At 47.9% G+C, this 25,520-nt stretch overlaps 1 protein-coding gene across 1 annotated transcript in view; it reads right to left on the reverse strand.

Annotated features, from left to right (window-relative positions):
• LOC139268184 (pre-B-cell leukemia transcription factor 1-like) overlaps positions 1–25,520 on the reverse strand; it is a 1,207,813-nt gene that overhangs the window by 26,875 nt on the left and 1,155,418 nt on the right. The window contains exon 9 of the mRNA XM_070886235.1: positions 4,224–4,313. Coding sequence (XP_070742336.1) covers positions 4,224–4,313 — 90 coding nt within the window. The remainder of the gene's footprint in view (positions 1–4,223; positions 4,314–25,520) is intronic.

The following is a 25,520-nucleotide window of genomic DNA, read 5'->3' on the forward strand; positions in this document are numbered from 1 at the left end:
AATGGGCAGCCCCTTATTCTGAGACTATGTCCCCTAGTTTTAGTTTCCCCTATGAGTGGAAACATCCTCTCTGCATCACCTTGTTGAGCCCCTTCATTATCTATATGTTTTGTTAAGATCACCTCTCATTTTTCTGAACTCCAATGAATGTAGGCCCAACCTACTCAACCTATCTTCATAAGTCAACCCCCTCATCTCTGGAATCAACCTAGTGAACCTTCTATGAACAGCCTCCAATGCAAGTATATTCATCCTTAAATACAGAGACCAAAACTGTCTGCAGTACTCCAGGTGTGACCTCACCAATACCCTGTACAGTTGTAGCAGGACTTCTTTGCTTTTATACTCTATCCCCCCTTGCAATAAAGGCCAACATTCCATTTGCCTTCCTGATTACTTGCTGTACCTGCATACTAACTTTTTGTGTTTCATGCACAAGGAGCCCCAGGTCCCTCTGTACTGCAGCACTTTGCAATTTTTTTCCATTTAAATTATAATTTGCTTTTCTATTTTTTCTGCCAAAATGGATAACCTCACATTTTCCCACATTATACTCCATCTGCCAATTTTTTGCCCACTCACTGAGCCTGTCTATATCCCTTTGCAGATTTTTTGTGTTCTCCTCAAAATTTGCTTTGCCACCCATCTTTGTATCATCAGCAAACTTGGCTACATTACACTCGGTCCCTTCATCCAAGTCATTAATATAGATTGTAAATAGTTGAGGCCCCAGCACCGATCCCTGCGGCCCCTCACTAGTCACTGTTTGCCAACCAGGAAATGACCCATTTATCCCGACTTTCTGTTCTCTGTTAGTTAGCTAATCCTCTATCCATGCTAATATATTACCCCCAACCCCGTGAACTTTTATCTTGTGCAGTAAACTTCTATGTGGCACCTTATCGAATGCCTTCTGGAAATCTAAATACACCACATCCACTGGTTCCCACCTTATCCACCCAGCTCATTACATCCTCAAAGAACTCCAGCAAATTTGTCTTTCATAAAATAATTTATGATTTACCTTTCAGAAAATAAGATCTAATGGAGAGTCTTCCCCTTTACATGGGATCTTGCTTATCAATGTACAAAATTGACGGTCAGGGAAAGATTAGCTGGTCCATCAAGCCTGCCCACACTTCTGACTGAAAATCCATCTTTAAAAATGGTATTGTGTAAAACTCCCTCTTTAAATGTGGCCCTGATAATGTCATCCCCTCTTTAGAAAGGGGATCGAAGGTGTGATTTTCTCTTTAAAAGTGAAACTTCTGGTTTGATTCGACTGACTGTTATTGCAAATTGTTTTCCCTCCATGGCCTCATCCCTCCCTAATTCGAACCTCCTCCAGCCCAGCAACCCTCCTAGTTCCTCCAATTTTGGCGTCTTGCACTTCCCTGGTTTTTGTCATTCCACCTTTGGTAGCCATGCCTTCAGCTGCCTCAGCTCTTGAATTCCCTCCTGAAATCTATCTGCCTCTCTCTCTTTCCTCCTTTAAGACGCTCCTTAAAACCTACCTCTTTCAGCTCTCCTAATATCTGTTACGTGGCTCAGTAGAAAATATTGTCTGATTACATTGCTGTGAAGCGCTTTTGGACGTTTTACTGCATTAAAGGCGCTATATAAATGCAATTGTCCTTGTTAGCTGAATTTCAAAAGCTCTCATATCTCAGCCAGAGGTTCACATGATCACCTCTAATTTGCATATGTCCGTGAGGCCACGCCTCCCTTACGTTTACATGCCGAGTATGTGACACCCCCGCACAATCTGATTGGCTGAAAGTGTTATGAGTGAATTAAAGTCTGATTCCTTGTAAAATACCTCGCCGGAGAATGACAAGATCCCAGAGCCGAGATTATCCCTTTCAATAAGGCCTCTGACTGCTGGAAAGCAGCGGCCAAGGGGCGGCACGGAATGGTCGGCGACTCTCCGTGGAGGAGCCGCCATTTTAGAAATTGCCTTTCCTCAGGAGCGGAGTGGTCTCCGAGACCGCTCCGCCCGTGTTCCCTCTGTGGCGTGCACGCGTCGACCCCTTACCGTCTGGCGGGGACCCCCTCGTGAAATTGCCCTCGGTAATTGCCCCTTACCCGAAATTGCTCCGCGGACAGGTCCCGCTGCCCCCGAGGCGTACTCTGTGTGAAATGGCACCGCCGCCCTTAAAAGGGCGGGCGCACTGCTGCAGCCGGCATGTTTGTTTTTGTCGGCCGACAACCAGGTCAGGCCGACAAATACGCCCCTGGGTTCGGCCGGGCCGCCAACAGGCGGCCTGATACTCCCTCTTGGTTGCCAGACCGCTGACCCAGCCGAAACCCTCCTTGGCGGTCCAGTGAACCGAAACTAAAATATCTGCAGAGTCTGCAGCAGCCCTCCCCTTTAACTGAAGGGGAGCGACGTTGTGACGCGCCAGCGCGATGATGTCATCAGCGCGGTGTCGATGACTGACAGAGGCGGTCACTCCCGTTCCGCTAGTGATGCCCAATCCGCTCCGCTCTCAATTCCATCACCACGATGATCCACTTCTGCCCCGCTGGGAAAAAAACCCCGAGGAGCTGAATTTCGCCTGAGAGGTCGTAGCATCTATTGCGGCAGCCAGAACACTTCAGAAACGGGAGGTGCGCCCCGTTTCCCGGCGGAGGGCAATTTCTATCCCCCCTCCCATCTTCAACTTTAACCCGTCGTCGGAGCTGACAAAGGATTTGAGACACCCTCAGATACGCAAAGAGGCAAAATACACGAAAACCATCGCAGAAATATTTACTGAAGTCCTCAAGTTTGTTCATCTCACTATTTTTCTCCACAGTCTTGTTAGAGAGAGAGGAAAAAAAAAATATATATATATAGACAGCAATAATAAAAATTCATCAACATCTCCCGGCAAGTGGAGAATTTGATTTTGTCGGACATCTAAACGCAGGACGAGCGACCAGAACTAACCTGCAGCGATGCAGAGGCTGCTAACCCGCCGGTGATGTTTTGTGTGTGTGAGTGTGTGTGTGTGGGGCTGGCCTGCTCTCCTAGCCTGCTGTCACACCCGCTGAGGGGTGGGATGCCTGATCTGAGAAATCAACTTGGATTGCTGTCCTCTTTGGAGCCAGGGCTCTGGCTGTCTCTGTCGTATCAATTTTCCCTCGCACCGTACAGCTTGTCGCTGTGAATTTACCACACAGCACAGGAAGTGCAGTAAACCACAAGGACGGAGGGGGTCGGTGGGGGGCAGGGGGGGGGAGTGTGGGGCAGTTGGAGAGATGGCTGCGTGCTGCTTTTTTTTCTGTGGGAGAAGCACGGTGGTTATTTTTAGTGGTGGTGAAGCAGGGGTGAGGGGGGCATATGTGGGGGTGGGGGGGGGGGGTGAGGGGTTGGCCCAGCAGGCTTCAGCTAGCAGGCTGTGTGACGCATGCAATCGAGGTTTTGGCCTTGCAGTCGACCAGGCGGCACCTGCCTCTCTCTTCCTCTCTTTCTCTCTCTCTCTCTCTCTCGCTTGGCCTGTTTGACCGCTGCCGGCACACCCGCTTGCCGATGCTGACTGCATCTGACAGGTGGGACAGGTCAGCTTCCTGGCTTCCTGCCCCCCCGCTCGCCTCCCTCAGCGTCAACCGCCTCCGCCCCCCCGCAACGGCGGCAGAGCTGACCCGTGCAGTTGGCGTGCTCGGTGCGGCCGCTGGGCCCAATCGTCCGACTGGGGGCTGATCTGGGAGATGTGACACGTTGGGACAACCGAAAAAGGTGCCATTTTACCTCCAGCTTGGAAATAATGAGAAGCAAGAGTCAGAGACAGAGAGAGTTAGAGAGAGAGAGATAGGAGTGAATAATAAACCTGACAGAGGTCTTTAAAATTATAAAGGGGTTTGATAGGGTAGACAAAGCGAGGTTTCCACTAGTGAGGGAGTCCAGAACTCGTGGCCATAAATATAAGACAGTCACTAATAAATCCAATCGAAAATTCAGGAGAAACTTCTGTTCCCTGAGAGTGGAGAGAATGTGGAACTCACTAGCACTAGGGAGTGATTGAGGCGAATGGTATCGATGTACTTAAGGGAAAGTTAGATCAGTACATGAGGGGGAAAGGAATAGAAGGGTGTGGTGATGGGGTGAGATGAAGCAGGGCGGGAGGAGGCTGGTGTGGACCATAAACACTGGCATAGACCTGTTGGGCCGCATGGCCTGCTTGTGTACTGTAGCCACGCCGTCACTCGAGGTCAACAGAAGGAGGAGACCACTTGCTTACATTCAGGGCCTGCGGGCTGAACATGCGACCAGCTCCCAGAACGTCACTGTATCCGCCTGTCTGGTTGATGACATGGCGCAGCGAGTCCACCTGGAAAAGAAACAACAGGCTGTCAGTCTGTGCTCCATTTCCTGGTGCTGGGGCCCAGGCTCGCTGCCCAGGGGTTGGGAGGAGCGGAGGAGCTCACAACGCAGGAGGTGTTTCATAGAATCATAGAATTTACAGCACGGAAGGAGGCCGTTTCTGCCCATCGTGTCTGCGCCGGCCTAATCCTACTTTCCAGCTCTTGGTCCGCAGCCCTGCGGGTTACGGCACTTCAAGTGCACATCCAAGTACTTTTTAAATGTGGTGAGGATTTCTGCCTCTGCCACCCTTCCAGGCAGTGAGTTCCAGAACCCCACCACCCTCTGGATGAACAAATTTCCCCTCAAATCCCCTCTAAACCTCCTACCAACTACTTTAAATCTATGCTCCCTGGTTGTTGACCCCTCTGCTAAGGGAAACAGGTCCTTCCTATCCACCCCATCTGAGCCCCTCATAATTTTATACACCTCAATAAGGTCTCCCCTCAGCCTCCTCTGATCCAAAGAAAACAAACGCAGCCTGTCCAATCTTTCCTCAGAGCTAAAATTCTCCAGTCCAGGCAACATCCTCGTAAATCTCCTCTGCACCCTTTCCAGTGCAATCACATCTTTCCTGTAATGTGGTGACCAGAACTGCGCACAGCACTCCAGCTGTGGCCTAACTAATGTTTTACACATTTCAAGCATAACCTCCTTGCTCTTGTATTCTATGCCTTGACTAATAAAGGCAAGTATTCCTTCCGTATGCCTTCTTAACCACCTATCTACCTGGCCTGCCACCTTCAGGGATCTGTGGATATGCACTCCAAGGTCCCTTTGTTACTCTACACTTGTCAGTGTCCTACCATTTAATGTGTATTCCTTTGCCTTGTTAGCCCTCCCCAAATGCACCACCTCACACTTCTCTGGATTGAAATCCATTTGCCACTGTTCTGCCCACCTGACCAGTACATTGATATCTTCCTGCAGTCCACAGCTTTCTTCTTCATTATCAACCACACAGTATCATGGGCACTGCCTTACAATCTTGCTACACACCCCTCTCTCCTGAACCCTCCGACGGGTCACGGCTGTGAAATGGTGCACTCCCAACTGATTGCCCTGCACCCCAACCTTCATGGCCTCGCCCGGGGATTACTCCGGCCAATGTGGCACTCTCAGGCTGTACTTCAGAGCTCTGCTCTGAGCCCAGTTAGCAAGTGACAGAGTAACAGCTCCATGCAGTTGGCCTCAAGGGAGCAGTAATCAGCCCACGGTTTCCCACTAGCCTGTCTGGTACCCTCCTGGGAAGGTGAACGGAGTGGGTGGTGCGTCCTTTACATCAGGGTTGACCAAACACAGTTCGGGTGATCCCTTGGCCGATCCATTCTGATCACAAGCGCAATGCCGACCTCCCAATCACTAGTCGCTGCAATCCTCCTTCCTACCCCGACCTCTCTGTCCTCAGCCTCCTACATTACAACAGTGACTACACTTCAAAATAAACAGTGCCTCATCGGCTGTAAGGCACTTTTTGGATGTAAAAGGTGCTATATAAAGGCAATGAAGCTCAACACAAGCATGAAGAAGAGCAGCTCATCTTTGTACCGGGCACTCTTTGCAGACTTCTGGCCTTAATAGCAACTTTAATAACTTCAGACCTTAATTGCAGCTCATACTTTAAGCTCGATATTTCCCACTGGGTTGGGAGAGAGGCGGGCGACATCCGGGGTGTCCGGGATGGACTGCGACCCCGCTCCTGGCTCCATGTCAGTTCCCCCCACAACTTTCCCCTGACTGGGATTGTTAAGCTCACCCTGCGAGGTTCTCGGCCAATGAAATGGAAGCGGGTCTGATGGTGTCATTTGATGATGTGTCATCAGCCAGTTTCGTTAAAGGTACCATGTCTACATTCATTTCGACAGGTGTGCTATCAGTGTTCTGCAGCATTGACAAGCATTGCACAGAGGTGCACGGCTGTACCCAGGCTCCCCCATGATTCCCTCCAGTGGGTGGAAGAGACCTCCCAAGGACACCAACGCAGCCTGGTTGCACATTGCACAGGAGGGCACTGTAATCTATGGACATAAGGTCTGCCCACCAACAGGGGACGCTACCGTCGGAGGTCCCAGGATCATAGGTACACTCGTGCTGGGCCCGGTATATAATCTGAACTTCACCTTTGTATCTTCACTTCTGGAAGCCATTAAAGGCTGACCAGGTTACACCTAGTCACTGGCTCACAGTGCGGAGTTCATTGTATCATTTCATACACTACAGGCACAAGCGGGGATGTGGTCAGGAGGATCAGGCTGCAGTGGCGCAAACCTTTCAATGATCTCAGTGGATCACGAAACGTTACTGCAATGTCACACTCAACCTCATTCTGCTGTGCCACTCATCACATCTCCATTACTCTGCCTTCCCTACTCTACTTCTGCACATCCTTACTCACACCAACTTACCTTGCACCTCCACCCATCCCTCTCTATCTACATTATCACTTCCCCATCTCACTAGCCGCCCCTCACACTCACCCTCATCCTAGTCCAATCATTCCAAGTAACAACACACAAAGGTAGGCACTTGGATGTTATCGCCAATGTTCATGTAAAGTTCATGTCGATGTGTTATCAAACATTGAAATATTTTTTTTCAACATTTTGCCTTCTTGGGCAGGTTTGTGTGCACCTTTGGAAGTGGCTTAGCGAGCTGCAGTGAATGGTGAGGCGTAAAGGTACCCCCTCAATGGTGGCGAGTGTGAAAGGAATGGCTTGGGCATTGTGCGGATTGCTTTACGGTGTTGGTGTGGGGTGGTGCCAACTTGGCACATCATGTGGCAGTCAGTGTGTACAGCGTCAAGTGAAGTAAAGACAGCCATGGTGAGGCCATCCCTGGCATCCCGGGGAACAATGTGGTCGGGTGCTGATGCCCCGTGTCCTGTGTAGCAACTGGTGATTGCGGGGACAGCAATGAAAAGATAAAGAGCATCCCGAGAGGGGCCTGAATTAAAGCAGTGACAGTGACAGAGGGTAAAGTGTGGCCCGAGAGGGGCCTGAATTAAACCAGTGATAGAGGGTAAAGTGTGGCCCGAGAGTGGCCTGAATTAAACCAGTGACAGAGGGTAAAGTGCGGCTCGAGAGGGGCCTGAATTAAAGCAGTGACAGAGGGTAAAGTGTGGCCCGAGAGGGACCTCAATTAAACCAGTGACAGAGGGTAAAGAGCGGCCCGAGAGGGGCCTGAATTAAACCAGTGACAGAGGGTAAAGTGCGGCTCGAGAGGGGCCTGAATTAAACCAGTGACAGAGGGTAAAGTGTGGCTCGAGAGGGGCCTGAATTAAAGCAGTGACAGAGGGTAAAGTGCGGCCCGAGAGGGGCCTGAATTAAACCAGTGACAGAGGGTAAAGTGCGGCCCGAGAGGGGCCTGAATTAAAGCAGTGACAGAGGGTAAAGTGTGGCCCGAGAGGGGCCTGAATTAAAGCAGTGACAGAGGGTAAAGTGTGGTCTGAGAGGGGCCTGAATTAAACCAGTGACAGAGGGTAAAGTGTGGCCCGAGAGGACTCTGAATTAAAGCAGTGACAGAGGGTAAAGAGCAGCACGAAAGGGTCTGAATTAAAGCAGTGACAGAGGGTAAAGTGTGGCCCGAGAGGGGCCTGAATTAAAGCAGTGACAGAGGGTAAAGTGTGGCCCGAGAGGGGCCTGAATTAAAGTAGTGACAGCGACAGAGGGTAAAGTGTGGCCCTAGAGGGACCTGAATTAAAGCAGTGACAGAGGGTAAAGTGCGGCCCGAGAGGGGCCTGTATTAAAGCAGTGACAGAGGGTAAAGAGTGACCCGAGAGGGGCCTGAATTAAAGCAGTGATAGAGGATAAAGAGTGGCTTGAGAAGGGCCTGAATTAAACCAGTGACAGAGGGTAAAGTGATGCCCGAGAGGGGCCTGAATTAAACCAGTGACAGAGGGTAAAGTGTGGCCCGAGAGTGGCCTGAATTAAACCAGTGACAGAGGGTAAAGTGTGGCCCTAGAGGGACCTGAATTAAAGCAGTGACAGAGGGTAAAGTGCGGCCCGAGAGGGGCCTGTATTAAAGCAGTGACAGAGGGTAAAGAGTGACCCGAGAGGGGCCTGAATTAAACCAGTGATAGAGGATAAAGAGTGGCTTGAGAAGGGCCTGAATTAAACCAGTGACAGAGGGTAAAGTGATGCCCGAGAGGGGCCTGAATTAAACCAGTGACAGAGGGTAAAGTGTGACCCGAGAGGGGTCTGAATTAAAGCAGCGGTGAGGCTCCAATTCAAAAACAACAACAGAAATCAAAGAGTGACGTCACAGGAAGGCAGGTAGCTGGTTAGTTGGTGAGTACTGCAGCTTTTTTTTGCTCTCTAAGTTAGGGAAGGGGGTCAAGTTAAGAGCTGAGAAACTGTAACGTGCTCGTACTTATTAAATTAATAACATAAATTAGATAAAATAATCAGAAAATACAACTAAAATATCGATTGAATCAAAGCTTTAACTAATTAATTGATAAATAAAACAGGTGAGAGATGGAGGGGCAGGTGTTGTGTCGTAACTGCAGCATGTGGGAGTTGGCGGGGAGCATCGCGATCCCGAGCAACCACATCTGTAGTAACAGTCTGCAGTTCGAGGAACTTCGGCTCAGGTTAAGCTGGAGTACGAGCTGCAGACATTGTGATGCATCAGGGTGGGAGAGAGTTACCTGAACTCTTTGCTCTTGGAGCCAGTCACATCCTTAAGATTCAATAGTACTTTAGAGTTAATCATGGGCAGGGACAGGAAGGTGTGACTGGGAGTCAGGAATGTATGGGGACCCAGATATAGTGATGGAGGAGCCTAAGCGCTTGACCCTGTCCAACAGGTACGAGGCACTTGCTCCCTATATGGATGAGGAAAAGGACTTCAGGGAGGATGGGCAAACTAACCACGACACCGTGGTACAGGGGCCCAGCCAAGCAGGGGGAGAAGGAAGGAATGTGGTAGTGGTAGGGGACAGTATAGTCAGGGGGATTGATACTGTTCTCTACAGCTGCGACTGGGAGTTCTGGAGGTTGTGTTGCCCGCCCGGGTTAAGGATATCTCCACACAGCTGGAGAAGAACCTAGAGTGGGAGGGGGAGGATCCAGTTGTTATGGTCCATGTAAGAACCAATGATATAGATAGAACTAAGAATGAGGTTCTGCTGAGAGTGTTTGAGGAGCTAGGGTCTAAATTAATAAGCAGAACCTCAAGGATAATAATCTCTGGATCACCTTGAGCTAGGCGCAAATTGGCATAGAGTCAAGGAGATCAGAGAGTTAAATGCATGGCTTAAAGAATGGAGTAGGAGGAAGGGGTTTCAATTCATGGGGCACTGGCACCAGTACTGGGGAAAGAGGGAGTTGTTCCACTGGGACTGGCTCCACTTAAACCGGACTGGGACCAGCGTCCTGGTGAATCGAATAACTAGGGCTGTAGATAGGGCTTTAAACTAAGAAATGGGGGGGAGGAGTCAGGTGAGGGGAAGTTTAGATATCTACAGCGAAAGGTCAATGCAATAGAGCAATGTAGCAATTTGGGTAAAAATAAGCAGAGTGTGACAGGAAGGGACAGAGAGTTTAATGGTAGCAGTGCAGCAGAGAATAAGGTCAAAGCAGGGAATAATAGTAAAAAAAAAATTAAAGTTTCTTTACCTGAATGCACGGAGCATTCGTAATAAGATAGGTGAACTAGTGGCACAAATAGAGATAAATAGGTTTGATCCATTACAGAGACGTGGTTGCAAGGTGACCAAGGTTGGGAACTAAATGTTCCAGGGTACTTGACGTTTCGAAAAGACAGGCAGAATGGTAAAGGAACGGAGAGCCCTGATAATAAAGGATGACATAAAGACAGTAGAGAAAGGATCTTGTCTCGGGAGATCAGAAGGTAGAATCAGTATGATTGGCGATAAGGAATAACAAGGGGCAGAAAACACTGGTACGATTAGTATATAGGCTCCCTAACAGTAGTCAAACAGTTGGACAGAATATTAATCAAGAAATAGTAGGAGCTTGTAACAAAGATATTGCAATAATCGTGGGGGACTTTAATCTTCATCAAGACTGGACAAATCAAATTGGTAAAGGTAGTCTGGAGGACGAGTTCATGGAATGCATTCGGGACAGTTTCCTAGAACAATACATCATGGAACCAACCAAGGAACAGGCTATTTTAGATCTTGTATTGTGTAATGAGACAGGGTTAATTAGCAAGCTCACAGTAAAAGATTCTCTGGGACAGAATGATCATAATAAGATAGATATTCACATTATGTTTGAGAGTGACTTGCCTAAGTCTGAAAATAGAGTCTTAAACTTAACTAAAGCCAATTACATAGGTATGAAGGGTGAGTTATCTAAGGTAGATTGGAAAAATAAATTTAAAGATATAGCAGTAGTGGCTAGCATTTGAATAAATACTTCATAATTCTCAACAAAATTACATTCCATTAAGAAACAAAAAAAATCCATGGGAAAAGAGATCCATCCATGGCTAACTAAAAAAGTGAAGGAAATCAAAATATCATAAAATCATAGAATGGTTACAGCACGGAAGAAGGCCATTTCGCCCGTCGAGTCCATGCCGGCTCTCAGCTAGTCCCATTCCCTGCCCTTTCCCTGTAGCCCTGCAATTCTTTTCTTTCAGATATTTATCCAATTTCCTTTTGAAAGGTAACATTGAGTCTGCCTCCACTGCTCGTTTAGGCAGTGCATTTCAGATCGTAACCACTCACTGCATAATTTTTTTTCTTATGGCGCCTTTGGTTCTTCTGCCAATCACCTTAAATCTATGCCTCTGGTTCTCGACCCTTCTGCCAATGGGAACAGTTTCTCTCTATCTACTCTGTCCAACTCCTTATGATTTTGAACACCTCTATCAAATCTCCTCTCAACCTTCTCTGCTCCAAGGAGAAAAACCCCAGCTTCTACAGTCTATCCACGTAACTGAAGTCCCTCATCTCTGGAATCATTCTAGTAAATCTTTTCTGCACCCTCTGTCATGTATGTAACCACAATGTAACATCACTGTATTACTGTATACTCTCAACCTAGATGCACACCTTGACCACTAGGGGTGAACTTGTGGAAGACACTCCTTACCTGATCACACAGGTATAAAAAGGGAGGTCCCATGCAGGGTCATGGTCTTTGGAGTCCTGTGAATAAAGAGTTGAGGTCACAGAATGACCTTGTCCCCAGATTGTGCCTCGTGTGGTTTCATGCTGTAGAGTAAGGACTTTACATTGGTGACGAGAAACGGGAATTCGCGGCCCACGATAATGGCCACCTGTAGCAGAGGAACGGTACTGTGTTGGGGAAGACTGGGACGATTTTGTCAAGAGGCTTCAGCAAAGCTTCATTACGAAAGAATGGCGGGGATCCAGCGGCCGACAAGCGAAGGGCTCATCTTTTGACCAGCTGCAGACCAAAGACTTACGCGCTCATGAAGGACTTACTAGCCCCCGAAAAGACGACGGACAAAATCTTTGAGGAACTTAGCAAATTGATCAGGGAGCACCTCAAACCGGCGAGTAGCATACATATGGCCCAACACAGAATCTACACCCACCGACGTCGTGAAGGACAGACTTCGTAGCAGACCTCCGGCGTTTGGCCAGCCTCTGTAAGTTCACAGACGCCTGAAGGGGGGAGATGCTAAGGAACTTCTTTATCGAGAGCATCGGTCATGTGAGAATTTTCCGCAAATTAATTGAGACCAAGGATTTGACCTTGGAAGCGGCGACGTTGATAGCTCAAACTTTCATGGCGGGGGAGGAAGAGACAAAAATAATATACGTTCGCAATTCTGCCTCTAACGCGGCGATGGATCAGGGAGTCAACATCATCAATGCGACTCAGAGCCCCGCAGGCAGGCAGGGGCAGTCCAACACTCCCCAGGCAGCAATAGACCCCAGAGTAGGACTTCAACAGAGGCAATGGCAGACTGAACGGACATTCGCACCATCACAGTGGATAATGCGGCCTGGGATGGGGCCATTGACACCCACTAATAGGGTACTTAAGAGCAGTCAAAGGGACAGTCAGCGCGGAATGCCTGGCCATAGTCCCTTTGTTCCCAACAATGGAAACTTTAACTCATGCTGGAGGTGTCGGGGTAAACACTCAGCTAGATCTTGCAGATTTCAACAGTTTATCTGCAGAAACTGCAATCTCAGTGGCCACTTAGCTCGAATGTGCAGGAAGTCTGCAACCAGACTAATATATGAGGCGGATGGACCAGAAGAGGGTTCTTTGAGGCAGGATGACTTTTGGGGCAAATCAATGGATGCCGAGGTTCAGCGGGTCCATGTGGCGAATATTCACAGTTCAGACATCAGAACGCCACCAATGATAATGAGGGTTTTATTAAACGGTATCCCTGTACGCATGGAGCTGGACACTGGGGCCAGCCAGTCACTCATGGGCGTTCAGAAATTTGAGAAGCTATGGCCACTTAAAGCCAGTAGACCCAAATTGGCACGTATTGAGACACAATTACGGACTTACACTAAAGAAATCATTCCAGTGCTAGGCAGTGCAATGTTGGCTGTCACACACAATGGGTTAGTGAATCGGCTGCCACTCTGGATTGTCCCGGGCAATGGTCCCGTACTGTTAGGGAGGAGCTGGTTAGCTGTGATGAACTGGAAATGGGGGGATGTTCAGGCAATGTCATATATGACCCAGGAACTGGCCGACGAATCTAAATTACTGACCACCATCAACACGCACAAGGGACTGTTCGTTTATAACAGGTACCCATTTGGCATTCGATCAGCGGCCGCGATTTTTCAACGAAACATGGAAAGCCTCTTAAATCCATTCCTGGAACGATCGTATTCCAGGATGACATCCTCATCATGGGTCGAGACACCGAGGAACACCTCCACAACTTGGAGGAGGTGCTACGCCAACTGGACTGGGTAGGCCTGCGACTCAAGAAGTCTAAATGTATGTTCTTAGTTCCTGAGGTTGAGTTTCTGGGCAGAAGGGTTGCTGCAGATGGGATTCAGCCCACCAAATCCAAAACAGAGGCGATTCGACGAGCCCCAGGCCCTGCAACACATCGAAGCTGCGTTCATTCCTGGGACTGTTGAACTATTTCGGGAACTTTCTGTCGAACTTGAGCACGTTGTTGGAGCCGCTACATGTGCTCCTGCATAAGGGTTGTGATTGGTTTTGGGGGTACTGTCAGGAACGGGCTTTTGATCGGGCGCGAAACCTACTTTGTTCAAACAAGTTGTTGACCCTGTATGACCCCTGTAAAAAATTAGTTCTGACACGTGATGCATCGTCCTATGGGGTTGGGTGCGTGTTGCAGCAGGGCAATGCTGAGGGTCAACTACAACCTGTGGTGTATGCCTCCAGGTCGCTCTCTCAAGCAGAACGGGGATATGGGATGGTCGAGAAGGAAGCGCTCGCATGTGTCTATGGTGTAAAAAAAATGCATCAGTACCTCTTTGGTGGGAAGTTTGAATCAGAGACGGACCACAAGCCACTCACATCCCTGTTGTCAGACAGCAAGGCTATCAATGCCAATGCATCAGCTCGCATACAGTGATGGGCTCTCATGCTGGCTGCTTATGACTACTCCATCCGGCACTGGCCTGGCACTGAAAATTGCGCTGAAGCGCTCAGCAGGTTTCCACTGGCCACCACTGAGGGGGCAGCGGAGCAAAGCGCCGAGATGGTCATGGCTGTCGATGCCTTTGACTGCGCAGGCTCCCCCATCACAGCCCGCCAGATCAAAATCTGGACAGAGATCCCCTCCTATCCCTGATTAAGAAATGTGTCCTGACTGGGGATTGGGCGCCCGCACACGGAGCATGCCCTGTGGAGATCAGACCGTTCCACAGACGGATGGATGAGCTCTCCATCCAAGCCGACTGCCTACTATGGGGCAGCTGGGTAGTTATGCCCCAGAAGGGCAGGGAGGCATTCATCAGGGAGCTCCACAGCGAGCACCCAGGCATTGTGCTGATGAAGGCCATTGCCCGGTCACACGTTTGGTGGCCTGGAATTGATTCAGACCTGGAACACCGTGTTCGCAGGTGCACGACGTGTGCCCAGCTGGGTAATGCCCCCAGGGAGGCTCCGCTCAGCCCGTGGCCCTGGCCCACCAGGCCATGGTCACTCATTCATGTTGACTACGTGGGCCCGTTCATAGGTAAGATGTTCCTTATTGTGGTAAATGCGTACTCGAAATGGATCGAGTGCATCATTCTGAATTCATGCACGTCATCCACCACCGTGGAAAGCCTACGTGTGATCTTTGCAACCCATGGCTTGCCGGACATCCTGGTTAGTGATAATGGCCCATGTTTCACAAGCTACGAATTCTGAGAGTTTATGTCGGGCAATGGCATCAACCACGTCAGGACTGCGCCGTTCAAGCCGGCCTCCAAAGGCCAGGCGGAACGTGCGGTCCAAATCATTGTGCAAGGTATGCTCAAGATTCAAGGACCCTCCCTACAATGCCGCCTATCGCGTCTCCTGCTGGCCTATAGATCCCGACCGCACTCGCTCACGCGGGTTCCGCCTGCAGAGTTACTAATGAAATGGACATTCAAAACTCGGTTGTCCCTCATTCACCCAGTCCTTACCGACATAGTTGAGGACAAGCGCAAGTCACAAAATGAGTACCATGACCGTAATTCAAGGGGGAGATGTATAGAAATAAATGATCCTGTATTCGTCCTCAATCACGCCATGGGGCCCAAGTGGCTTGATGGCACTGTAATTGATAAAGAGGGGAACAGGGTCATCGTGGTAAAAGTCAACAATGGTCAGATATGCCATAAGCATCTGGACCAAGTAAAAAAAAGGTTCAGCATTGACACGGAGGAACCTGAAGAAAACCATGAGATGGAGCTCACACCACCGCCAGTGAACGAGCAACAAGAACAATCAGAAGAATGCACAGTCCCTGCGGTCAGTCCGGACAGGCCAGAATCACCACAGGTGACAGACACTCACGTCAGTGTCCAACAACCAGAGCCCCAACTGCGGAGCTCCATGAAGGAGCGTACACCACCTGAAAGACTAAACCCATGATCCCAATAAGACTTTGGGGGTAAGGTGATGTCATGTATGTAACCACAATGTAACACCACTGTATTACTGTATACTCTCAACCTAGATGCACACCTTGACCACTAGGGTTGAACTTGTGGGAGACACTCCTAACCTGATCACACAGGTATAAAAAGGGAGGTCCCATGCAGGAATCACCTGTGGTGATTTCAACCTGTCCGGGCTGACCGCAGGGACTGTGCATTCTCCTGATTGCTCTTGTTGCTCGTTCACTGGCGGTGTTGTGAGCTCCTTCTCATGGTCTTCTTCAGGTTCCTCCATGTCGATGCTGAATCTTTTTTTTACTTGGTCCAGATGCTTACGGCATATCTGACTATTGTTGAGTTTTACCACGATGACCCTGTTCCCCTCTTTATCAATTACTGTGCCCTCAAGCCATTTGGGCCCCATGGCGTGATTTCTAGGTCTTTGGAGTCTTGTGAATAAAGAGTTGAGGTCACAGAGTGACCTTGTCCCCAGAATGTGCCTCGTGTGGTTTCATGCTGTAGAGTAAGGATTTTACACCCTCTAAGGCCTACACATCCTTCCTAAAGTGCGGTGCCCGGAATTGGATAAAATACTCCAGTTGGGGCTGAACCAGTGTTTTATACATATTCATCATAATTTCCACACTTTTGTACTCTACGCCTCTAGTCACGAACCCCAGAATCCCGTAAACCTTTTTAATTGCTTTCTCAAGCTGCCCTGCCACCTTCAACAATTTATGCACACATACCCCCAGGTCTCTCTGTTCATGCACCCGCTTTAGGATTGTACCATTTAGTTTTAATATGTCCTCTCCTCATTCTTTCTACCAAAATGTGCCATCTCACATTTTTCTGTGTTAAATTTCATCTGCCACATGTCCGCCCATTCCAGCAGCCTGTCTGTGTCTTTCTGAAGTCTATCGCTATCCTCTTCACTGTTCACTATACTTCCAAGTTTTGTGTCATCTGCAAATTTTGAAATTGTTCTCTGTATACCCACATCCTATTCATCAATATATATCAAGAAAAGCAGTGGTCCTAATATCGACCCCTGGCGAACACCACTGTGTACCTTCAGTCAGAAAAACAACAGTTCACCTCTGCTCTCTGTTTCCTGTCACTTAGCCAGTTCTGTATCCATGCTGCCACTGCCCCTTTTATTCCATGGGCTTCAACGTTGCTGGTAAGCCTATTATGTGGCACTTTGTCGAACGCCTTTTGGAAATCCATTTACACTACATCCACTGCATTTCCCTCATCAACCCTTTCTGTTACCTCATCAAAAAACTCGATCAAGTTAGTTAAACACGATTTGCCTTTAATAAATCCGTGCTGGCTTTCCTTAATTAATTCACCCCTATCCAAGCGACTGTTGATTCTGTCCCTGATTACTGTATCTAAAAGCATCCCCACTACCGAGGTTAAACTACTGGCCTGTAGTTGCCGGATTTATCTCCACTCCCTTTTTTGAACAGTGCTGTAACATTTGCAATTCTCCAGTCCTCTGCACCACCCCAGTATCTATGGAGGATTGGAATATTATGGCCAGTACCTCCGCAATTTTCGCCCTCAATTCCCTCAGCATCCGAGGATGCCTCCCATCTGCTCCTGGTGATTTATTTACTTTAAGTACAACCAGCCTTTCTAATACCTCTTTATCAATTTTTATCCTATCAAGTGTCTCCACTACCTCCTCCTTCACTATGTCTATAGCAGCATCCTCTTCCTTGGTGAAGACAGATGCAAAATACTCATTTAGTACCTCACCATACCCTCTGTCTCCATGCGTAGATCTCTGTTTTGTTCCTAATCGGCCCCGCCCCTCCTCTTGCTACCCTTTTACTATTTATATGCCTATAGAAGACTTACAGATTACCTTTTATGTCGGCTGCCACTCTATTTTCATACCATCTGTTTTCCCCTCTTATTTTCTTTTTCATTTCTTCTCTGACCTTTCTATATATCGCCTGATTCTCAGCTGTATTTGCAACCTGACATCTGCCATACACGCTCTTTTTCTGCTTCATCTTACTCTCTATCTGTTTCATCATCCAGGGAGCTCTGACTTTAGTTGCCCTGCCTTTCCCCCTCATGGGAATGTACCTCGACTGTTTCTAAACTATTTCCTCTTTAAAGGCAGCCCATTGATCCATTACAGGTTTGCCTGCCGATCTTTGATTCCAGTTTACCCGGGCCAGATCCGTTCTCATCTCACTGAAATTGGCCTTCCGCCCAGTTAAACATTTTTACTCCAGATTGCTACCTGTCCTTTTCCATAGATATTCTAAACCTTATTCGAAACTTGTTTTTTTTCTGATTCTGTGCCTTTCCGAGGTGACTACATGACTGCGAGCAGGCAGGGATTATGTAGGAAGTGTAAATAGGCCTCTGAAACCTGAGCATTTCCCATGTCCATTTGCGTATGCACTTTCTCTGCTGCTCTGAACCTGAACCATTCAATACTTTTCTACTTTCCTCACTTTCCTTTTTCCCTCTATCCCTTCCTGACCGTTCTCTCCTATCGTCATGCCTCCTTTCATCTCTCCTCTCTCGGATACCCTGCCTTCCTAAATCCCTACCACAATCCTTCATTACTCTTTGACCTTCCTACTCTTCTGCTGCCGTCCTCGGCTTGACTCCCTCCTAGATACCCTGTAGCCTCGCTCTGTGCCTCTTTTGGCATCCGATGAATGGCCCATCGAGGCACTCATCGCTGCCTCCATACGAGCAGCAACCCCAACTGTCCCATCCTACTATCTTGCCAACCTTCCAGCCTAGCACGCCCACTGAGGGCAAATCTTGCCAATCTCCTTCCCGTCCAACTCCCCCGCCCACCCGCCCCAAGCGCTGACCCTGTGGACGCAGGCAGTGGGGCAGCCATTACCAACCCCCTCCGCAACACCCTCCAGGACGTCCGTGAGCTTATCTGTGGATGATTACATCGACGTCATGGCCCTGACAGAAACCTGGTTGATGGGCAATGACACCTTACCCTTAAACGAAGCCTCCCCTTTCGGCTATACCTTCCACCACTTGCCCCACTCAGAGCGCCGTGGTGGCGGTGTGGCTCTCATCAGTAAATCATACCTTGGTTTGTCCCCTACTCCTCCAGCACTTTTTCCTCTTTTGAACAGCTCACCTTATTCCAAATCTCTCACCTCTCATTTAAAATTCTCCTCCTCGACCACCCACCCAAGTACCATAAAAATGTAATTACTGAGATATCTTCACTACTTTCCTCCCTCAGCCTCTGCACCGAGCAACTTCTCATCCTCTATGATTTCAACCTCTATCTCAATTCACCATGCTCTCTTTCCTCTGAGTTCACTAGCCTCCTATCCTCCCTAATCTCACCCTCCATGTAAACTCCCCAACCCATATTCACGACCATCCCCTCGACTTTGCCATCTTTCATGGCCTCCCTACTCCCATTGTGTCAATCGCTTATCAGACTATTTCTGACCACTTTCTCATATCGCTCTCCACCCACATCCCCCTTCCAACTCACGCCCCCCCCCAACCCTACCTCCTTCTGTGTTTGCCACTGGAAAAAACTCTCTCCTGACTCTCTTACAACTACACTTATCAACACCCAACTGTCCAGCCCTTGGCCTTCCATTCACCATGACATCGCTGCAGCTACCGATCTGCTCAATCAAACCCTTACCACCACCTCTGATGCCCTAGACCCTGCTAAAACAATTACTCTCTCTCACCCTGGCCGTTCTCCCTGGTACAGCCCTGATCGCGAAGGAATTCTTTATCTCAGAGAGTTGTGGAGGCTAGGTTATTTAAGGTGGAGATAGACAGATTTTTGAATGATAAGGGAGTCAAGGGTTATGGGGAGTGGGTGGGTAAGTGGAGCTGAGTCCATGATCGGATCAGCCATGATCTTATTGAATGGTGGAGCAGGCTCGAGGGGTCAAATGGCCTACTCCTGCTCCTATTCCTTATGTTCTTATCTTCGCTCTCTTAAGTCCAAGGGATGCAGACTTGAACGGATATGGTGGACAACTGGTTTAGCCATTCACCGCTAGATTTGGCTGGACCACATAAAGCATTGGCGGGCCCTGCTCTCATCTGCCAAAATCGCTCATTATTCCAGAATAATTCTGGAAAGTAATTCCAGTCACTTTTTAAACCCCTCTCCCCAGTCTCACCTTCACCTCCGACAATAAGTGTGACTTCTTTTGCCTCTAAGATTGAGACCATCAGTTCGGCCACCTCTGCCTCTTCCCTTCCTTCCCGAGCCCATCGGGCCAAACTTCCTCTAAGGATGCCCCCTGCCCTAGCACTGACCTCGCATCTTTCTCCAGTTTCTCTCCGATCTCCCCTCATGACCTTTCTGAGCTCATCCTGTCCATGAGACCCACTTCCTGCTACCTTGAACTGATTCCCACCAAACTGCAGACCACCCAACTTCCTTTACTGGCTCCCATGTTAGCTGATACTGTTAATGGTTTTCTCTCCTTGGGTACTGTCCCCCAAACCCTCAAATCTGCTGTCATCACCCCTCTCCTCAACAACCCAACCTGCGACCCCTCCGTCCTTGCAAACTACTGCCCCATCACCAACCTCCCTTCCCTCTCTGAAGTCCTTTGGAGACTCCAAATCCGTGCCTTTCTTTCCCAAAATTCCATGTTTGAATCTCTCCAATCCGGATTCCACGCCTGCCACAGTACCGAAATGGCTCACATCAAAGTCACAAATGACATCCTTTGTGACTGTGACAAAGGCAAACTATCCCTCCTCGTCCTTCTCGTCCTGTCTTCAGCCTTTGACACGGTTGACCACTCCATCCTTCTCCAACGCCTCTCCACCATCGTCCAGCTGGGTGGGACTGCACTCACCTGGTTCCATTCTTATCTATCGAATCATAGCCAGAGAATCACCTGTAATGGCTTCTCCCTGCTCCTGGGTCATTAGCTCTGGCGTCCCTCAAGGATCTATCCTTGGCCCCCTCCTATTTCTCATCTACATGTTGCCCCTCGGCGACATCATCTGAAAATACAGCGTCAGTTTCCACATGTACACTGACGACACCCAGCTCTACCTCGCTACCACTTCTCTCGACCCCTCCACAGTCTCTAAATTGGATGAGCAGAAATTTTCACCAATTGAATATTGGGAAGACCAAAGCTATTGTTTTCAGTCCCAGCTACAAACTCCTTTCCCTAGCCACTGACTCCATCCCTCTTCCCAGCTTCTGTCTGAGGCTGAACCAGACTTTTTGCAACCTTGCTGTCACATTTGATCCTGAAATGAGGTTTCAACCACATATCCACAGCATAATTAAGACTGCTATTTTCCACCTCTGTAATATTGCCTGTCTCCGCCGTTGTCTCAGCTCATCCGCTGCTGAAACCCTCAATCCATACCTTTGTTACCTCAAGACTTGACTATTCCAATGCACTCCTGCTTGGCCTCACATTCTACCCTACTTAAACTAGAGGTGATCCAAAACTCAGCTGCCCATGTCCTAACTCGCACCAAGTCCCGCTCACCCATCACCCCTCTGCTCACTGACCTACATTGGCTTCTGGTTAAGCAACACCTCAATTTCAAAATTCTCATCCTTATTTTCAAATCCCTCCGTGGCCTCGCCCCTCTCTATCTCTGTGATCTCCTCCAGCCCCACAACCCCCCCGCGATGTCTGCGCTCCTCTAATTCTGCCCTCCTGAGCATCCCTGATTATAATCGCTCAACCATTGGTGGCTGTGCCTTCTGTTGCTTAGGCCCCATGCTCTGGAACGCCCTGCCTAAACCTCGCCGCCTCTCTACCTCTCTTTCCTCCTTCCAGATGCTCCCCTGAAAATATATCTCTTTGAACAAGCTTTCGGTCACCTGTGCTAATTCCTACTTATGTGGCTCGGTGCCAAATTTTTTATCGTATAATACTCCTAAGAAGCGCCATGGGACGTTTCACTACGTTAAAGGCGCTATATAAATACAAGTTAGAAACATAGAAACATAGAAAATAGGTGCAGGAGTAGGCCATTCGGCCCTTCTAGCCTGCACCGCCATTCAATGAGTTCATGGCTGAACATGCAACTTCAGTACCCCATTCCTGCTTTCTCGCCATACCCCTTGATCCCCCGAGTAGTAAGGACTTCATCTAACTCCTTTTTGAATATATTTAGTGAATTGGCCTCAACAACTTTCTGTGGTAGAGAATTCCACAGATTCACCACTCTCTGGGTGAAGAAGTTCCTCCTCATCTCGGTCCTAAATGGCTTACCCCTTATCCTTAGACTGTGACCCCTGGTTCTGGACTTCCCCAACATTGGGAACATTCTTCCTGCATCTAACCTGTCTAACCCCGTCAGAATTTTAAACGTTTCTATGAGGTCCCCTCTCATTCTTCTGAACTCCAGTGAATACAAGCCCAGTTGATCCAGTCTTTCTTGATAGGTCAGTCCCGCCATCCCGGGAATCAGTCTGGTGAACCTTTGCTGCACTCCCTCAATAGCAAGAATGTCCTTCCTCAAGTTAGGATTCCAAAACTGTACACAATACTCCAGGTGTGGCCTCACCAAGGCCCTGTACAACTGTAGCAACACCTCCCTGCCCCTGTACTCAAATCCCTTCGCTATGAAGGCCAACATGCCATTTGCTTTCTTAACCGCCTGCTGCACCTGCAGGCCAACCTTCAATGACTGATGTACCATGACACCCAGGTCTCTTTGCACCTCCCCTTTTCCTAATCTGTCACCATTCAGATAATAGTCTGGCTCTCTGTTTTTACCACCAAAGTGGATAACCTCACATTTATCCACATTATACTTCTTCTGCCATGCATTTGCCCACTCACCTAACCTATCCAAGTCGCTCTGCAGCCTCATAGCATCCTCCTCGCAGCTCACACTGCCACCCAACTTAGTGTCATCCGCAAATTTGGAGATACTACATTTAATCCCCTCGTCTAAATCATTAATGTACAGTGTAAACAGCTGGGGCCCCAGCACAGAACCTTGCGGTACCCCACTAGTCACTGCCTGCCATTCTGAAAAGTCCCCATTTACTCCTACTCTTTGCTTCCTGTCTGACAACCAGTTCTCAATCCATGTCAGCACACTACCCCCAATCCCATGTGCTTTAACTTTGCACATTAATCTCTTGTGTGGGACCTTGTCGAACGCCTTCTGAAAGTCCAAATATACCACATCAACTGGTTCTCCCTTGTCCACTCTACTGGAAACATTCTCAAAAAATTCCAGAAGATTTGTCAAGCATGATTTCCCTTTCACAAATCCATGCTGACTTGGACCTATCATGTCACCTCTTTCCAAATGCACTGCTATGACATCCTTAATAATTGATTTCATCATTTTACCCACTACCGATGTCAGGCTGACCGGTCTATAATTCCCTGTTATCTCTCTCCCTCCTTTTTTAAAAAGTGGGGTTACATTGGCTACCCTCCACTCCATAGGAACTGATCCAGAGTCAATGGAATGTTGGAAAATGACTGTCAATGCATTCACTATTTCCAAGGCCACCTCCTTAAGTACTCTGGGATGCAGTCCATCAGGCCCTGGGGATTTATCGGCCTTCAATTCCATCAATTTCCCCAACACAATTTTCCGACTAATAAGGATTTCCCTCAGTTCCTCCTCTTTACTAGACCCTCCGACCCCTTTTATAAGTTGTTGTTGTTATGGGACAATCCCGGGCACCCCACACTTGCTATCCTATCTATGTTACATTTGCAATCCCATGTGCTTTTCAGAATACCACCACATGGTGGCCATTTTATTGCAAACCATCATGTCTTTTTTTCCCCAAAAATCTTTTAACAGAAGAAATTGCTCGTTCCAACCTGATACTCAATTTCCAAGGCAGCATCATTCTTCATAGTTTGGTAGAAACCTTCCTTCTGGCCCGCCGGCAGGGTGAAAGTGAAATTGCTGCCATAGGACTGGCGGAAACTAAGTGAAACTTTTGCTAAAACAAGCGTAAGCAGAACATCACGCCCATTGCTGACTGCGGGAGGGAGGGCGGGGTGGGGGGGAGGGTGGGTAAAGTTATAGAGGAGATAACGGCTGAGCACTGGCCCAGAAGGTGTAGGGGCTCGCGAGCCAACACTTTCTCCTCAGATTGAAAGAAGAAGCTTATAATGTTGTGAAGAATATCAGTAAGCCTGAGGATTGGGAGATATTCCAGCAAACCAGCAAAGGATGACCATAAAACTGATAAAAAGGAAAAAAAATACAATACGAGAGAAAACTAGCAAGAAATATAAAAACAGATTGTAAGAGCTTCTACAAGTATGTAAAAAGTAAACGTTGGTCCCTTAGAGGCTGAGACAGGATAAACTATTATGGGGAATATGGAAATGGCAGAAACGTTAAACAAATATTTAGTATCTGTCTTCACAGTAGAAGACACAAAAAGCATACCTAAAATGGTGGAGAACCAAGGGTCTAATGAGGGTGAAGAACTTAATGTAATTAATATAAGTACAGAAAAAGTATATAAGTAGTGAAACAAATGGGACTAAAAGTTGACAAATCCCCTGGACCTGATGGCCTACATCCTAGGGTTCTAAAAGAGGTGGCTGCAGAGATAGTGGATGCATTGGTTGTGATCTTCCAAAATTCCACAGACTCTGGAATGGTCCCAGAGGATTGGAAGATAGTAAATGTAACAGCACTATTCAAGAAAGGAGGGAGAGAGAAAACAGGGAACTACAGGTCAGTTAGCCTGACATTAGTCATCAGGAAAATTATGGAATCCATTGTTAAGGAAGTGGTATCAGGGCACTTACAAAATCATAACATGATTAGGCAGAGTCAACAAGGTTTTACGAAAGGGAAATCATGTTTGACAAATGTATTAGATTTTATTGAAGATGTAACTACCAGGGTAGATAAAGGGGAACCAGTGGATGTAATATATTTGGATTTCCAAAAGGCATTCGATAAGGTGCCATATAAAAAATTGGAGGTAATTTATTAGCATGGATAGAGGATTGATTAACGGACAGAAAGCAAGAATAGGGATAAACAGATCATTTTCAGGTTGGCAGGCAGTAACTAGTGGGGTGCCACAAGGATCAGTGCTGGGGCCTCAGCTATTTATAATCTATATTAATGACGTAGATGAAGGGACTGAGTGTAATGTATTTATGTTTGCTGACGATACAAATCTGGGTGGGAAAGTAAGCTGTGAGATGAACACAAAGCGTCTGCAAAGGGATATCAATAGACTAAGTGAGTGGGCAGTAAGGTGGCAGATGGAGTATAATGTGGGGAAATGTGAGGTTATTCACTTTGGTCGGAAGAATCAAAAATCAGAATATTTTTTAAATGGTGAGAAACTTTTAAATGTTGGTGTTCAGAGAGATTTGGGTATCCTTGTGCAAGAAACACAGAAAGCTAACAGGTACAGCAAGCATTAAGGAAGGTAAATGGCATGTTGACCTTTATTGCTGGAGGTTGGAGTATAACAGTAAAGAAGTCTTGCTACAATTATACAGGGCCTTGGTGAGACAACACCTGAAGTACTGTGCACAGTTTTGGTCTCCTTATCTGAGGAAGGATATACTTGCCTTGGAGGCGGTGCAATGAAGGTTCACTAGATTGATTCCTGGGAGGAGAGGGCTATCCTATGATGAGAAATTACATAGAATGTGCCCATACTCTCTGGAATTTAGAAGAATGAGAGGTGAACATACAAGATTCTGAGGGGGATTGACAGGATGGATGCTGAGAGGTTGTTTCCCCTGGATGGAATGTCTAGATCTAGGGAGCATAGTCTCAGGATAAGGGGTAGGTCATTTAAGACCGAGATGAGGAGGAATTTCTTCATTCGGAGGTTTGTGAATCTTTGGAATTCACTGCCCCAGAGGGCTGTGGATGCTGAGTCTCTGAATATGTTAAAGGCTGAGATAGACAGATTGTTGGACTCTAGGGGAATCAAGGGATATCGAGATCGGGCAGGAAAGTGCAGCTTACGTCGATGATCAGCCATGGTCTTATTGAAAGGTGGAGCAGGCTCAAAGAGCCATATCATCTATTCCTGCTCCCAATTGTTATGTTCTTACGTTCTTATTGCGGAGAAGGTTGGTGTTGTTGTTGATGCTGCTGGTGTGCCTATTGATATTGGTGTTAGGGCTGGTGGGATTCTGAGGACCAAGGTGAGAATTT

The sequence above is a fragment of the Pristiophorus japonicus genome, chromosome 8 (assembly GCF_044704955.1).
Source record: "Pristiophorus japonicus isolate sPriJap1 chromosome 8, sPriJap1.hap1, whole genome shotgun sequence".
NCBI classification, from domain to species: domain Eukaryota; kingdom Metazoa; phylum Chordata; class Chondrichthyes; family Pristiophoridae; genus Pristiophorus; species Pristiophorus japonicus.